The sequence below is a fragment of the Saprolegnia parasitica genome (genome assembly GCF_000151545.1).
Source record: "Saprolegnia parasitica CBS 223.65 unplaced genomic scaffold supercont2.41, whole genome shotgun sequence".
Classification (NCBI taxonomy): Eukaryota; Oomycota; class Saprolegniomycetes; order Saprolegniales; family Saprolegniaceae; genus Saprolegnia; species Saprolegnia parasitica.
The window spans coordinates 235252-250025 of NW_012156435.1; the positions used below are offsets into that span (position 1 = coordinate 235252).

Here is a 14774-nt window from a genome sequence, read left to right on the forward strand (position 1 = left end):
AAAGTCGGTGCGCAGCGCAGCCTCAATGCTATGGCCATCCTAAGATCGCATCGATGCGATAGAGCAACAGACGTACTGGGACGCATTCGACGCATTGGGGCTAATGCGAAAGCATGCTGGCAGCGGCGTCTTGAGCGTGTCGACGACCGCGTCAATCTCGTCCGGATGAAACACGTGCTGCTTCTATACGACAAAAGAGACACATTGTCAGTCGCACGTCGCTGGCCGTCACGAGCGTGCGTACGACGTAGTAGTCGGTGAAGAGCGTCTCGCGGAAGGACGCCATGGCTCGGACACTAGTTCGGAGCGGGCTCAAGTGGCGCTTGAAACGATGGCTGAGCATACGCCTGTCAAACTGGACCAATCACCGGCGGCGCTTTCGAGATATCCGGATTGGATCGTGTATCCGGATATACCGTTTATCCGGCGCGCCAGAGAGCTCAATCCAGCGCCGATCGGCTCCTATTAAGCTCTTCAGCTACTGCCTCTGCCAGCCACGTCGCGCCCTCCATAACATGTTCTTCTGCGTTGGATGGATGGTATTGATTGTGCGGATGTGTGTTTTGAAGATCACACGCGTGCTGGCTGACAAGGACGGTTAGCATGTCGACGTGGTCAACTCGACAAGCCAGAGACATGGTCGTCGAGGACCACGGAGCGATCTTTTCCCTCAACTGGCTACTGCAAGGTGCTGCGTTGCTGCTTGGAGCAGAAGCCAGCACGCACGCACGGGCGAGCGACGACGCAAGTGCTGTCGAGTATCGCCTCGAGCCTCTGTGGGACACGCTGGATGGAACCCGACGTCAGCGCGACAGGCGGGGCCGACGGCACGATCCTGTCTTCTCGCCGTCGCAGTTATCATATATCAAGGGTATATAATTACATACCCTTGTCATCGTCTAGTACATATAGAGTACTACTCCATCATTCGAATGGACGAGTGGAACGAGTGGCTTGGGCGACACGCGCCTTGTCCTTCAACTTTACTCGACGGCAAACTCAGGCAGCAACTCTCGACAACCATGGATGCACCTACTACCGATTGGCTACTTCTTGGTTCTCGGCAGGCACTTTCGTGCATCGCCTCGTACAGCATGTCCCAGTCGACGCGCTGCTTCCCGTTCGAAGCCAGGACGAGAGAGCGCTGGCGGTGCAGTAAAGAAGCTGCTGCGATGGCTTGTCGCGGACCGATCGCGCCCGGCGACACGTGCATGTTTGTGTACCGCCGTGGGATGTCCACGACAAAGTTGCGTCGTCTTTGCGTTAGCGGTAGTGAGTAGCGGGCGATGCGGCGTCGCCGCCGCTGCCAGCCATGACGTGGCACCCGCGATGGCGAGAAAATCCCGTTTCGCGAGGGCGCGAGATTCGATTTGTGGCAAGAGGACCGGAAAAGTAACCGCCAACGCACTAGAAAGTGCAAACTCGAATGTCGCACCCATTCAGTAAAGTTGCGCGTGGGCCCTGTAAAAGCGCTGATTGGTGCCATCTGAAGGGGTTGCCAGAAGAAGACACGCCGACTCATGATGCTGTCGCCGCCCCGCCCCACGACGACGACGATGCGGGACTCGCTACAGCGCCCGCCCGGGCGCAGCCCGTCGCGGCCCTCGCTGTGCGCGACGGATGCCCCGGCCTCGCGCAAGGTCGTGCGACACCACGGGTACCTCTTTACGAAGAAGCTGCTGCGGAGCCTCGCGTCGCAGTACTATTGCCTCAACGAGCACAGCTCCAAGCTCTACGTGTTTGAAAACTACTCGGACTTTCACAACTGGAACCGCGAAGGCCAGCCGCGCCACATGACGGCCAAGCGGCTCAACGGGTCTGCGATTCCTTGCGGCCCGACGCGCATCCTTCAGATCGACGCGCTCGACGACTACGACGCTCTGCGCCCCGTGCTCTCGCAAGGCTACTACAAGCTGACGCTCTCGGTCTTCAAGAAGATGAACTCGTCCAAAGTCGAGAAGCTCTCACTGCTCGCCGAGTCGCGCGAGGCGTACAACCACTGGATTGACGCGTTCGAGGACGTGCTCTCGAGCGGCGAAGAGACGACGCACTCGGCCTCCGCCCATCAAATGCTGCGACGCCACACGACCGAGTCGACGTACTCATCACTGCATTCCGACACGACGTCGTCGCTTCTCGCACCGACGCGGCCGTCGTCCAAGTCGGACTCGTTCCCGATTCAAAAGACGAACGCGGGCTCGTTCCTCGGACCGTCGTCGGCCAGTCAGTACCACCAACGCATGCAGCCGCCGCCGCTCTCGCGACGCTACTCGGAGATTCTCAAGCCCGCCGATCTGCGCGCAGCATCGCAACACCCGGAGTCGCCGCCCCGTGTCCCGTTGGCCACGCGCGGCCGGACGCAGTCCGCCCAATCGATGCGGTTTGGCGCAACCCAAGGTAGATCCTTCCACATCTGTGCTTTCTGTCGTCTCACAAATGATGGATAGATGGCGGGAATTTCCTCACGAACCAAGCCGCGCTCTCCTCCAATGGCGCTTTCTTGTCGACGCCTGCGACTAGTAGTAGTACACCGGCGCCGCCATCGTCGACGCGCAACGTGCTGCTGTTCGTCTCAACCAACGGGTCCACCGTCGGTGTCTCGGAGGCCAAGATCCAGCAAGCCCGGAGTGACCTCGCGGCGCTCTGCGCGCTTCCGGGCAACTACCAGCCGGAGCGCGGCCTCGACTCGTTTATGGACTCGCGCACCTTCTGGCTCCACGGTCCACCCGATTATGCGCTCACGGACGTGGCTTTTCTCCGCGGGCGGACCCGTGCACATGGCGTCACATCCTTTGCGTATGAAATCGAGACGGCCCTCCGCACGTTTTCGATGGAGGTGACGCACAAGGCGCGGCTCTCGCAGTGGACGTCGGTGGCGACGTCGTTTTGGCTCCAAGTCAACGAACACCCGGTCGTGAGCTACCACCAGCTCCCCGAGATGCGCCACGCGCTCTTTGGTCTGGTCTATGTGCCGCCAACGCCGAGCTCGCCGGCGACGTCGCCGCATGCGGATGTGCCGTCGTCGTCGAGTGGGCTCGCCGAGGCCTTTCCCGATGGCTTTCCAATGGAGGTCCTCGAAGTCTACACCAGTGCTCCGGCCAATATTTATTTCTCGTGGCGCCACTGGGGCGCGTTCACGGGGTCGTACCAAGGCCGGCGCGGCGACGGCAGTCTCATCTCGATCACGGGGTTCGGTCGCCTCGCCAAGGAAGTCGGCACCGGAAAGCTCCAGTCGCTGCACCTCTTTTGTCACCCGGAGCCACTTTTGACCCAATTGCACTCGCGCTGGGCGCCTATTTCCAACGTCGTGACGTCGGCGCCGCATCGACGCATGTCCGAGAGCCTCTCGGAGGCCCCGCGCCGCCGCCGGCCGTCGGCCAACAGCCTCGACCTGACGTACGACCTCCAAGGCTTGAGCAACCCCAAATCGGCGTAATCAAGACAATGCGCACCTAGATGCTCTCGACGAAGACGACGAGAAGACAACCCTTTTACTATGCAAAACCCAACAGTCGAGTTTGTTAGAATGCGTTAAGATTGTTGGAATGCGTCGAGATCAACTAAACTACTCGGAGGCTGCTTCGGGGCGGTGCAGCGTCAAGGCCGCGACAACGGCGGTGCTCTTGGCGGCGACGACGAGGCAGTAGTGGCCCTGCAGCATGTGGTACTCTTCGAGCTCGTCAAACAACTCGAGATGCTCCTTGCTAAAAGAAGGCATGAGCGCTGTGCGAGGATCGAAGCGCCTACTGTTTGCGTTCGTTCAGCGGCAAAAAGTCATAATAGACGCGGTTCATGTCCCAGCACTCGACGTGCGTAAAGCCGCTGGCTGTCAAGCGCTGGCATTGGTCGGTCGGCTCGGGAAACCTACCCCAAAAAGAGATACATAATGTCATCGGAACGCAAGACAATATTGTCTATAATAACGACGTACGCGTGCACAGACTTGAGGTCGCAGCCGCGCAGACGAATGTTTTCGACCATGGTTTGCCCAAAGGCGTCGTGGGGCCGGATCTGCTCGTAGATGACGACGGCCGCGTCCACAAACGTGGAGCCAATCCAGTCAAGGAGCGGCTGCGAGTGCTGCGGCTCCATGTAGCAGAGAACGCACTCGGAGAGCACCTAGCCATCGCTATGTCTCAAGCACGCATTGCCGTGTCCTACCAGCGTCGGTCGCGAGGGGTCGAGGCCGGCCCAGGTGCATTTCGCCTGGAACGCCGGTAGGTCGCGGAGGTCGCAGGCCGCGAGCGCATACCCATCGGCCTTGAGCTCGATCTCATTGGTCTCGACGGGCCCAATGATCTCGGCGACGGCCTTGTGGCGGCGACAGAGGCGCACCTTGGCCCGCGTCACGAGTGGAAAGTCCATCTCGACGTACGTTGCACCTGTGAGCAGCGCCGGCTGGCGCTTCTTGAGGCGATAGTACAGCGTGTCTTGGCCGGCGCCAAGCACGAGCACTTGGCCCTCGTTCGCGGTCGCGGCCAAGAAGCGCTCGACGAGCAGCTCGATGCTGCGCACGCGGGCGTAGTAGCCGCGGTTGATGATCGGCATCTTGCGGTGGTGCGAGGCAAACATGGCCGCGAACGGGTCGTCCCAGTAGCCGAGACGCGACGCCGAGAGCTTGCAAGCGGCCGCGTCCGACGCGGTCTCCTGCACGTTGTAGTCGTTGTTGGGCGCACTCATGGGCTTGGTCCGCTGCCAGCCTCCGACAACGTTGGCTGCTTTTATATTTGGGCCAATGGCATCGCGCCAAGCATGGATTTTTCAGCCAATCCAATGTCGCGAGCGCGCCATCTTTGTCGCGACTGCAACGCCGACGCGCAGATGCCAGCGGTCGTGATGCTGGTCCCATAGTAGCAAGTGCGGTAGCTCTGGCAGGCTTGAGGACGTTGTTTTTCGCAGCGCCATGGCTATCTAGTTGTCCGCCGTCCTGTGGACTAGTGTAACCAGCTACGAGTAGCAGTACGTACAGTAGTTCAATTGTGAAGCACCGAGTCGGCGATCTCGACGTTGCGATCTTGACACTGAGAGGCAACTTCGTTGTCACCTGCGTCCCGAGCACGGTCATCAAATGCTGGCTTCTCTGGACAGCTGTACCAGAGTATTTATTTGGTGCAAGGTGGCGACAGGGCTTGCAAGAGGGCGCCGTCAGTGCACTCGAAAGCGACCGTGTTTACGAGCAGACTGCACGTTGCAAGGCCATTCTGCGATGTACGGAAATGCCTCCAACCAGGCCAAGCCTATCGTACCAGCTTGGTAACCTCATGCATACGATGCGGGACGCCACTTTCAAACTATCAGCACTTATTGCTCGTCGTGTAAACCAAATGCTCGTGCGTCGCTCGACGTGCTAGAATAGAGCATGTCGTATACCTCGCGAGTCGACTACTACCAAGATGGTAGTGATGGCGGCACCGACGATTTTGTACGCCCCAATGTCGAGCTCCAGATCGTGTTTTAGATATCCGAGAGAGAGAGATCGGATTCACAAGGTATATACGACTGGGGCTCCTCCACTGTTGGAGCCTTGTTGGAGGCGAGGAGAGGCTTGTTGGCTCATCACGAGTGGTCGATGCTAGCAAACGAAATCGATGTACTTTTACAAATCGTGCATTTACCGAGGAGGTTATTTTGCCGAAATGAATGCAGCCGGTGAAGCCCGTCTCGTCTACGCTCTTTGGGCAACATTGGCCGGTGGAATGCAGAGCAATGACACTATGTGTGCAAAGGTGGCACCGACGACTTTGTACGCCCCAACATCGAGCTACAGATCGTGTTTTAGATATCCGAGAGAGAGTGCTCGGATTCACGAGGTATAACGGTACGACTCGGGCTGCTCCACTGTTGGAGCTTGGTTTGGGTGAGCTTTGAGGCGAGAAAAGCTTGTTGGCTCAGCACGAGTGGCTGAACGATAGAGCTGCGTGTAGCAAAATTTGCGGCTTCGCGCGAGGTTATTGTTTTATATTGCATAAATCTGGTTGAGCCCGTCTCGTCTACGCCGGCACAAAATTCTTGTAATTGGCGAAATACAAGCAATGCACACTATGTGTGCAGAGGTGGTGATGGTGGCACCAACGATTTTGTACGCCCCAATGTCGAGCTACAGATCGTGTTTTAGATATCCGAGAGAGAGAGATCGGATTCACGAGGTATACGACTGGGGCTGCTCCACTGTTGGAGCCTTGTTTGAGGCGTGGAAAAGCTGGTTGGCTCATCACGAGTGGTCGATGCTGCCAAACGAAATCGATGTACCGGTACTAGTACGTTGACACAAGCTTGCAAGCTCATCGCAGGAAAGATTGATTTTGATTAATGCAGGCAATGCGTCCGCGCTGCAAGGCCACGCGACGTGGCGCATGCTGTTTGCGCACGCCAAGGACAAGTGCGCGTTTCTGGACGCCGGCGCCAAGCCCTTTGCGACATTGTGGGCCGAGACCGAGGCCGACGACGCGCTCAAGGCCCGCGTCTACCACCAGCACGCGACGCTCCGTGCGTCGCTCGAGCAGCGTGACGAAGAAGGCAAGGCGAACCCGGACGACGAAGAAAAGGCGGCCCCGAACGAGGAAGCATCCAAGGCCGAAATGCCTTCGGACGCCAAGCGCAAGCGTCGCGACAATCCCAAGGTGCACGTCTTTATTTTGTGCACTCGCTCGACCAAGTCTCTCATTCGTCTCTGAAACGACTAGGGGCGCGACGGGCACAAGAAGCGTCTTGGGCAAGGGGTAGGGCAAGCGAGGAACAGCGCCAAATTGGTTCATGGGCATGTGTAGAAGCCCGCGACGACAGCGCGTCAAACGTGATTCGCGCACGCCAGCATGAGCACCGTTCGTGACCAGCCCGCGGAACGCGCCTGCGCTGCTCAATATTTTATTCCTATTTAATAATGCGTATTTCACAAGCACCCGCTTGCGGTTGATCGATATCGCTAGTACGATAGATAAGCTGCTCTCCATCGACGCCAATCGTCCCTTGGGAGTTCATATGCAACTTCAGAATTCAAAACATTTCAAGCCTCGCACCCAAGATCAGCGGACCAGCGCTTGCACGTCGTCATTGTCGTCGTCTCCGTAGCATCCTCATAGCTTTTGACGACGTCGCCGAAGAAAAGAAGGTACTCCCCCATCAAGTCGCGTAGAAACCCTAACCCACCACGTCCAAAAGACATTATCTTCAGCATGCAAAATGCAATTAATCAAACAACCCAGTACTTGTCTTTCCCGCTGCTCACACCACGTTCTTCTGGGGCGAGGAGCTATGTTCGTCAAAGCTCTGCGTCTGGAGGTACGGCGTGCTACTGGCCTTGCGCGGTGACAGCGTTCGATTGCCCGTGATGCGCTTACTCGTTTGGCGCGAAAAGCCGCGGTTCCGACTCGAGTTGTGCGACCGCAGCGGCGTCTCGGCCGCCATCGCCATCATCTTGCGCTCGTACTCCATCTCGGCCGCCGTGCAGACGAGGCCATTCGCGCGACGGGCGAGGCCGGCCGTCCCGAGGACACCCAGGCCGCACAAGCCCGCGAGCGCAAACATCCAAAACGCTTCCTTCGAGCTGCTCGAGCGCGTCGTCGCCGTGTCAATTCGGAGGTACGTGGCCGCCGCTTGGAGCCCAAAAAAGAGCGCAAAAAAGATTGGCGCCGCAATGAACCGGCCATGCACCCGGAAAAGGCCAACGACCGCGGCCCACAGCGTCGCCGGGAGGCCCGCGCCCTTGACGGCAAAGAGCGTGATCAGCAGCGCCTGGAGCGCGGTCTGGTCGCGGACGCCAAAGATCTGAAAGAGATCGTGGGCACCGAGCAGCGCCGCGCCAACGCCGACCAGCGTCAACGTCACAAGCAGCAGCAGCTTGTGCGTGAGCTTCTCAATGTAAAAGAACGACAGGCTCGCAAAGAGGAGCTCCGTGCCGAGGCAGTTGGCTAGCATGAGCGGCCGGCCGAGGCCCGTAAAGACGCGGGCCGTGTACACGTAGAGCGGCAAGGTCGAGAGCGCCGAGATGCAAACAAAGATGGTGCCCATGAACGCCTTGTAGACGCCGTTGGCGCCGCTGTACTTGTGCACGTGCTTGGCCTGGAGCTCGTCGAGTTCGGCGGCCACGTCTTGGCGCCGACGGAGGAGCACGAGGCACGCCTTGCACGCCTCTTCGCCGTGGCGGGCCAGGACCCACTCAGGGCTTTCCGGCAGCAAGTTGATGGCCGGCGTGAGGCACGCAAACACGAGGAAGCACCAGAACGCCTGCCAGAGCCACCCAATCGACGTGCCGTAGCTAAAGTAGCTCGCGGCGAGGTTGCCGAGCACAAAGCCGACCGAGAGCAAGAGCATGATGCGCGCCCGCATCTCCTTGGTCGAGATTTCATAGCAGTAGCACGCAATCGTCGGGAGCATGAGGCCAATCGCGACGCCAAAGAGCGCAAGACCGCCGAGGAGGAGGTGCGTGGCGCTGCCGCTAAACGACGCAACCGCCGTGAGCATGGCCATGGCGACAAACGACACAAAGCCACCGGCGACGACCGTGAGCCGACGGCCGAGGGACCAGCCGAGGAGACCGGCCGCGCCCGCACCGACGGCCGCGCCACCAATGACAAAGTAGGCTGTCACGTTGTTGCCATTCTCCAAAACGATGCGGAACGCCGAGGTATAACTCAAAAAGCCGGCCGACGACGCCAAGGTCGTGAGCACGTAGTAGAGCCAGCCGCACGCACCCGCGCCGACAAAGCCGACGACGCCGGCAATCGAGAACGCGTACTGCGACGAGTCCGAGAGCACTTGGGAAAAGCCTTCGTTGTACATCATGCGGGTCTGGATGATGTTCATAAACGGAATCACCGAGAGCACAACCAGTGGCACGAGCATGATTGCGCCAAAGACAAAGTCCCAAAAGAACGCCAGCTGCACAAACACGCCGACGTTGACGATCGACATGGTCGGGAAAGCAAACACGCGCGCCATCTCGTTCACACCGTAGAGCGCCGCAAGGTACCCAAAGAGGAGGCTCAGCGCGCTCGGCCACCCGAGGCGCCACGGGTACACGAGCGTCCCCACGAGGTACACGACGACGGCAATTGTCACGAGAAGCGCGTATGCGATGGCGCGGATCTGGCCGCGCGCACGGAGACCGCCGCTCGTGTGGCCGAGCTGGAAGAGTCCGAGCGTGACGATGACGGCGCCGAGGACGCCCGCGAGGTATACGGGTGCAAACCGGAGCGTGACCACGTACCAGAGCAGCACAAAGTGACGCGTTTCGCGGAGGACGACCGTGGCGCGCGAGATGGGCTTCGTGCCAATGTACTGCTTCTCGTCGTCCTTCCACCAGCCGATCCAGCCGCCGTTGTTGACCTTGTCCTTGGCGTCGACCTCGTCCTCGGTCATAAACATCCAGTGGGCCCACGCGGCAATGTCGGCTTTGGTCTTCTCATAGTCGAACCCGTCCGTGTTGAATAGGAACGGCGAGACGAGCCAGAGGACGGCAATGAACCAGATCGCAAACGTCTGCGTGCCGTAGCCTTGGGCGGTCGTGCAAAACTGCTGCGAAAACGTGTTGGTCGCGCTCTGCGGCGTCTTGAGGCAAATGTCAAAGACGCCATAGACGCCGTAGATGATCGAGAGGCCAATGAGCTCCATGGCCTTGCGGTAGTGCGACGCCGAGTACGCCTTGTAGAGCAGCACAAACGTCTCGCGCGTGATCTTGAAGCCGCGCCCGGTCGCTTGGTACTTGGCGCCGCCGTGCACAATGTTCGTGTCAAAGTAGTGCATCGTCGTGCCGACTTGGAAGGTGAAGAAGGCCCAGCCCGCCGTCACCATCATGTTGAAGAAGCGCAGAAAGCCGCGGCGCAAACCGGCCTCGGTAAAGTACACGGCCATGAGCGGCAGCGTGAGGAAGAGGCCGGCTTGGATGTAGTACTGCGTGTTGATGATGTTGTCCAAATTGTTGAACGCGCGCGTGTCAAAGCCCTTGTCCGAGTTGCGCATGATGATGGCCGTCGAGTTCATGCTCAGCACGATCTGGGCTTGGACGCCCGTGAGCGCGAGGTACACCTTGCAGTAGATAAAGACAAACGCCGTCACGATCGTGAGCCACGTCGCAAAATAAAAGCCCGTGTGCGAGTAGTACATCGAGTTGAGCCGACAGAAGTCGAGGAACGCGCCCATGCGGTGGGCCTCGCGCGCCAGACACGTCTCGCCGGCGCCGTTGGCGAGCTTGCCTTCAAACATCGAGATCTGCGAGAGCGCCACGTCACGGCCCTTGCCGCACTGCATAAACTCGACGTGGGTCACGACACCGCCGCGCAAGGTCGCGTTGAAGCCGGCAAAGACGTCTTCCGACAAGTTGATGCCCTTCGACGACTTGGAGACACCGCCGCGCGTGAGGCACATGACCTTGTCGAAGATATCGGGGTGGCCATAGTGCATGCGAACGTAGAGCGGGTCGGCGAGCACGCGCTGGCTCAGCGTCACAAACACGAGCTCCTGCCACGACTTGAACTTGGAGAGCGACGACGCATTGCCCGTAAAGATGTGTTCGCGCATGCCAATGATGCTGACCGGCTTGCCCGACGGATGCAAGTCGGCCGTCACGAGCAAGTTGGGCATCTTGAGGCACTCTTCAAAGTAGTGCTGTTGGTTCATGTCGATCGTCTGGAGAAACTCGCCGCGTGTGAACGGCAGCGCGTTGTTCTGGTTCTCGGGTTTGCCTTCGCCGAGGATCGGGTCGCCGGGGAGCTCGTAGCGGTACACCTCGACGATGCGATCGTGCTCGGCCTTGATCAACACCGAGTAAAACGACGTCGTCGACTCCTTCTTGACCGTGTCGACATAGGCCACACGCAGGTTCGGGTACGTCTGGAGGAGGAAATCAATGTCGGCGGCCTGCGCCTTCTTCTCGGCCTTGTGCTTGCCATAGACTTGGCACGCGCACACGTACGAAAACTTGAGGATGACCATGTCTTCGAGCATGCGCTGCTTCATCTCGCCCGTCTTGTGCGGCGACGACCCAATCTCGAGCCAGTAGAGCATCTTGATCGCGTCTTCGTAGAGCATCATGCCCTGCACGGTCCGCGCGAGCGTCTGGCCGCGGTACGACGCCCAGAGACGGAGCTCGAGCGGGTGCTTCTCGATCGCCTCGTCTTCCGACGTCACGTTGATGCGCTCGATAAAGTTCTCCCACTCGGCCGTGTGGATCGTGATGAGGTACTTGAGGATCGTGAGGTTCTTGCCCGCTTCTTCGGCGGCGGCAAAGATCGCGTGGTTCTCCAACGGGTCTTGGAGCTCCTTGATCGAGTAGAGCACGCCCTCGGCGTAAAACGGCGTCATGACCGAAAACGACTTCATCTCGCGCACCGACGCGAGCTGCGGAATGTCCATCAAAAGCGACTTCATGAAGAACCCGAGCCGGCGCTTGGCTTCCGAGCAGCGCGGCATCGCGTTCGCCGGGTCCAGCGTCAGTAGCAGCAGTGCGCGCGTCGCGTTCGAGAGCGCAACGTCGTCGTTGCACAGCCGGACCATGCCTTCGGCCGCGAGCACGTGACCGTTGCGCGCCGCGGTAAAGTTGCTGTGCGTAAACTTGGCCGCGAGGTCGGGCACGCCGCGGCAGAGCATCTCGCACGCTTGCAGCAGCGTCTCAAAGCGGTGCGCAAACTCTTGAATGAGCGGCATCGGGTGGCCCTTCGACGTGTGCGACGCCGCATTCGGCTCGGACGGCGGCGGCAAGTCGAGGACGGCCTCGAGAAACGCAATCAGCGCCGAGCGGACGTGCAAGAGGTGCTGCACGTGGAAGGTAGCCATGAAGCGCCCGTCGGCCGCAATGCGCTCCATCTCGGCGAGGCCTTCAAAGATGCGCACGTCCGACTCGTCGAGGAGAATGTCGAGCACAAAGTAGATCGCGCTAAAGGCCGACTTGATCGACGGAAGGCAGTCGTGCAGAAGGAGCTCGACCTGGAGCTCGCCGTCGGCGTCGGTCGCCTTGGCGTTCTTCTTGGCGTGGAGCTTGAGCACCGTGTCGATCGCTTCCTCAAGCTTCCCGGCCGAGAGAAAGACCGGCTCGTAAATCTCGCCCGAGAGCGGTGCCACGTCATACTGGAAGATCGCGGCCTCCTTGTCGTCGAGCAAGTCGCCTTCGCGGAAAAGTTAATGACTTCATTCCAGACCACGACGAAGCGCGCCATGAGCATCGACTTGCGGTGGCCGTCGGCGGTCGGCGCATTGTCGAGCACGACCGCCTCTTTGGTGACGACTTTGGCATCAAACAGCTGCGGCAACAAGCGGAAGGCCTTCGAGATCTCGGCAAAGCCGTGGTACTCGCCCGTGTGCATGCGCACGCCCTTGTACGCGCCGTACAAGGCTTGGAAGATCGTAAAGTAGATCTGCGTGTCGTAGCAAAACACGAAAAACACCGGCGCCCAGAGCGCGGCGATGACGCCAAAGTTGCGCATCGAGACCACCGACGTCGTGTACGTCAGCTTCATGTCGTAGATCGCGAGCGACGGCAGCATGAGCGGCGTGATGAGGATCCAGTACGACACCGCGGCCTTCAACGTCCAGAGCACGAGCCAGTACGCAATGTACACGGACCGGTACGACCACGGCGGCGTCATGTTACGGCCCGTGTAGCACGAGTCGCCCTCGCGGATAAACTTGGCCCAGAACGACTGCGTCAGCACCGGCGTTGGCAGGAGCATCGTCGCCACCATGAGCAGCAGGGATGGCCCGAGGAAACCAAGCGCAAGCGGGAGCAACCAATCGAGCAGCTGCGTCGGGCTTGCCTCGCCTTCGACCATCATGCGTACAAAGACGCCAGCAAACGCGCCGTTCCAGAGCAAGCGGAGCGAGAGCGCGACGCCGTACGTGACCGACTTGGACGAGCTCGGCGTGGCCGCAAAGAGCAAATGCCAGCCGTGGCCGGCCTCGAGGAGGCACTTGAGCGCCGACAAGAGAGCGTGTGCGAGCACGAGGAAGACGAGGGCCAGCTTGAGATCGCGCGTCGAGTACGGCGACACCACTTGCCCGAGTGCGCTAAACTGCGAAAAGCCAGAGGCCGCGCCCTTGGGCGAGATCGTGACGCAGTACTGGAGCACGGCGAGCGCAAAGAGGAACATAAAGTTGAAGTGGAAGATGCGGTAGTAGTTGAGGACGAGCGTAAAGATCGACCGGTGCTCATAGTACGTCTTGCCGTGGGTCGAGAGCGCGTGGCCGGCCTGGTCGATCGGCACGGCGAGACACGACGGCTTCCAGAAAAACTCGTTGAGGTCGTCGTAGTTGCGCACCTTGGTGTGCTCGAGGTGCTTGCCGAGCGCGTCCTTCTTCTGCATGCCTGCGCACTGCGTCCAGATCGGGCGCACGACCGACTCGAGGTACCACAATGGCGGCTGCAAAAACGAAAAGTTGAGGTCGCCGTTGAGCATCGTCATCATCTGGTGGTAGAGGTAGCAAATGCACTCGGGCATGTGCCGCAGATTGCCCGCCTCGCCCCAGATGCAGAGGTACAGCATGAGCTCCATGTGCATGCGGTTCTTGAAGCGGTCGTTGACCGGGCCGGCGTACCAGATCGGGTCGATCTGCAGAAACGCGCACCACTCGACGTAGTTGCCGACAAGCTTCTTGTGCAGAATCGCAATGTGGTTGGCGCTGTCGTGCGACCGGTGCTGCGCCTTGCAGTTGGCGAGCAGCAGCAGCGCATGCTCGCGCTGGTTGTCGACCGAGCCGTCTTGGAAGCCAAACTTGGCCTTGAGGATATCGCAGCAAAAGTCAATCGAGAACTCATCGTCAAAGACGCCAAAGGGCTCGGACCCGCTCTCGTTGACACCGCGCTGGCTACCGAGCGGGTCGTTCGGGTTGTCGCCGAGCACATCGAGGAGCTCTAGCCGGTCGCGGAAGGAGCTCTCTTGGCGCAGGTACTGGCCGCCGCCACCCAGCGACCGCTGCGAGTTGCCCGAGAGGATGAAGTAGTTGCTCTCTGCGCGCTCGTGGGCCATGTCGATGGACCTGGAAGCGGAGATGCAACGACTCGTCTTCGTTTTCGGAAATGAGGATATTCTGCGACGCCGCTTTTTTTCATGTCGGCCATGTGTTTTAATTCGGATGTCATGCAATCCGATACAAATCGCGAGATGGTTTTGATCCGGTGGCTTTAAAATGTCGCGGCCCACTGAATATCATTAAGCGTGAATTGTGACTATTTTTGGATTGGATAAAATGCAACCAGAAACGGATTTGATTGGCGCATGACAAAATTCGAGCAACCTGTGATTGGTCGAAATGCGAATATTAGGGTTTCGAACCTTTGCGAGCGTCCGGCTTGGACAGCCACGCTGCCAGCGCACCTTCCCACCTTGGGTACCCCCGAGGGCACCTGCCAGGTCGAGTGCTACTGCATGCGACGTCATATGCATGGTCGAGAGATGATCATATATTTGCCAGCTTCAACAGCCGCTGCGAGCCCGATCCAATGCACCAGCTGGCATGCTCCCCGCCTCTTTCTGCTGCGCCGACGCCGCAACGTCCGAAGCTGCAGGCGTGCATGGGCAAATGCGAGGCGGCGTCGGCTGATGCATGTGCAGCCGCGACGTGCACGAACAAACGAACAACCGTTGCTCGCCTGTCTTGGATCAGAGGCCATGGACGAACAACGCGTTGGCAGTGTTGAGCTGCAGATAGAGGACGGACATGCACGTATCGCAGGCCAAACTTTTTGATCAACATCCTCCTGCCATCGACTGATGAGGCGACAACGGGCTTGGTCGTACCTGGCCCAGTGGGTACTCCATGGCGCGTGGCGAGGACGATGACAGGAG

At 59.5% G+C, this 14774-nt stretch overlaps 5 protein-coding genes across 5 annotated transcripts in view; 2 read left to right on the forward strand and 3 right to left on the reverse strand.

The window, feature by feature from the left end:
• Nucleotides 1-286, reverse strand: part of SPRG_20720 (hypothetical protein) — a gene marked incomplete at both ends in the record, with an annotated part of 2506 nt that extends 2220 nt beyond the window's left edge. Inside the window, 2 exons of the mRNA XM_012348213.1 lie at nucleotides 73-183; nucleotides 245-286. Of these exons, the coding sequence (XP_012203603.1) occupies nucleotides 73-183; nucleotides 245-286 (153 nt within the window). The remainder of the gene's footprint in view (nucleotides 1-72; nucleotides 184-244) is intronic.
• A 1172-nt stretch (nucleotides 287-1458) lies between these two features.
• Nucleotides 1459-3510, forward strand: SPRG_09070 (hypothetical protein). Its single transcript, XM_012348188.1, has 2 exons — nucleotides 1459-2397; nucleotides 2448-3510. The coding sequence occupies exons 1-2, from the start codon at nucleotides 1521-1523 to the stop codon at nucleotides 3434-3436; spliced, it is 1866 nt and encodes a 621-aa protein (XP_012203578.1). The 5' UTR covers nucleotides 1459-1520; the 3' UTR covers nucleotides 3437-3510.
• A 55-nt stretch (nucleotides 3511-3565) lies between these two features.
• On the reverse strand, nucleotides 3566-4680 carry SPRG_09071 (hypothetical protein; the record flags this gene model as incomplete). Its single annotated transcript, XM_012348189.1, has 4 exons — nucleotides 3566-3704; nucleotides 3748-3864; nucleotides 3932-4119; nucleotides 4162-4680. 4 exons carry the CDS (start codon nucleotides 4678-4680, stop codon nucleotides 3566-3568), a joined length of 963 nt encoding a protein of 320 aa, XP_012203579.1.
• A 1673-nt stretch (nucleotides 4681-6353) lies between these two features.
• Nucleotides 6354-6723, forward strand: SPRG_09072 (hypothetical protein; the record flags this gene model as incomplete). The annotated part of the gene is made up of 2 exons (XM_012348190.1): nucleotides 6354-6655; nucleotides 6684-6723. 2 exons carry the CDS (start codon nucleotides 6354-6356, stop codon nucleotides 6721-6723), a joined length of 342 nt encoding a protein of 113 aa, XP_012203580.1.
• A 498-nt stretch (nucleotides 6724-7221) lies between these two features.
• Nucleotides 7222-13955, reverse strand: SPRG_09073 (hypothetical protein; the record flags this gene model as incomplete). The annotated part of the gene is made up of 2 exons (XM_012348191.1): nucleotides 7222-12078; nucleotides 12132-13955. The coding sequence occupies 2 exons, from the start codon at nucleotides 13953-13955 to the stop codon at nucleotides 7222-7224; spliced, it is 6681 nt and encodes a 2226-aa protein (XP_012203581.1).
• Between the last annotated feature and the right edge of the window lie 819 nt (nucleotides 13956-14774).

Coding starts and splice junctions, on each gene's coding strand:
- SPRG_09070 (XM_012348188.1), top strand. CDS start 1,521: ATGATGCTGTCGCCGCCCCGCCCCACGACGACGACGATGCGGGACTCG. Junction 2,398..2,447: donor GCGGTTTGGCGCAACCCAAG/GTAGATCCTTCC, acceptor AATGATGGATAG/ATGGCGGGAATTTCCTCACG.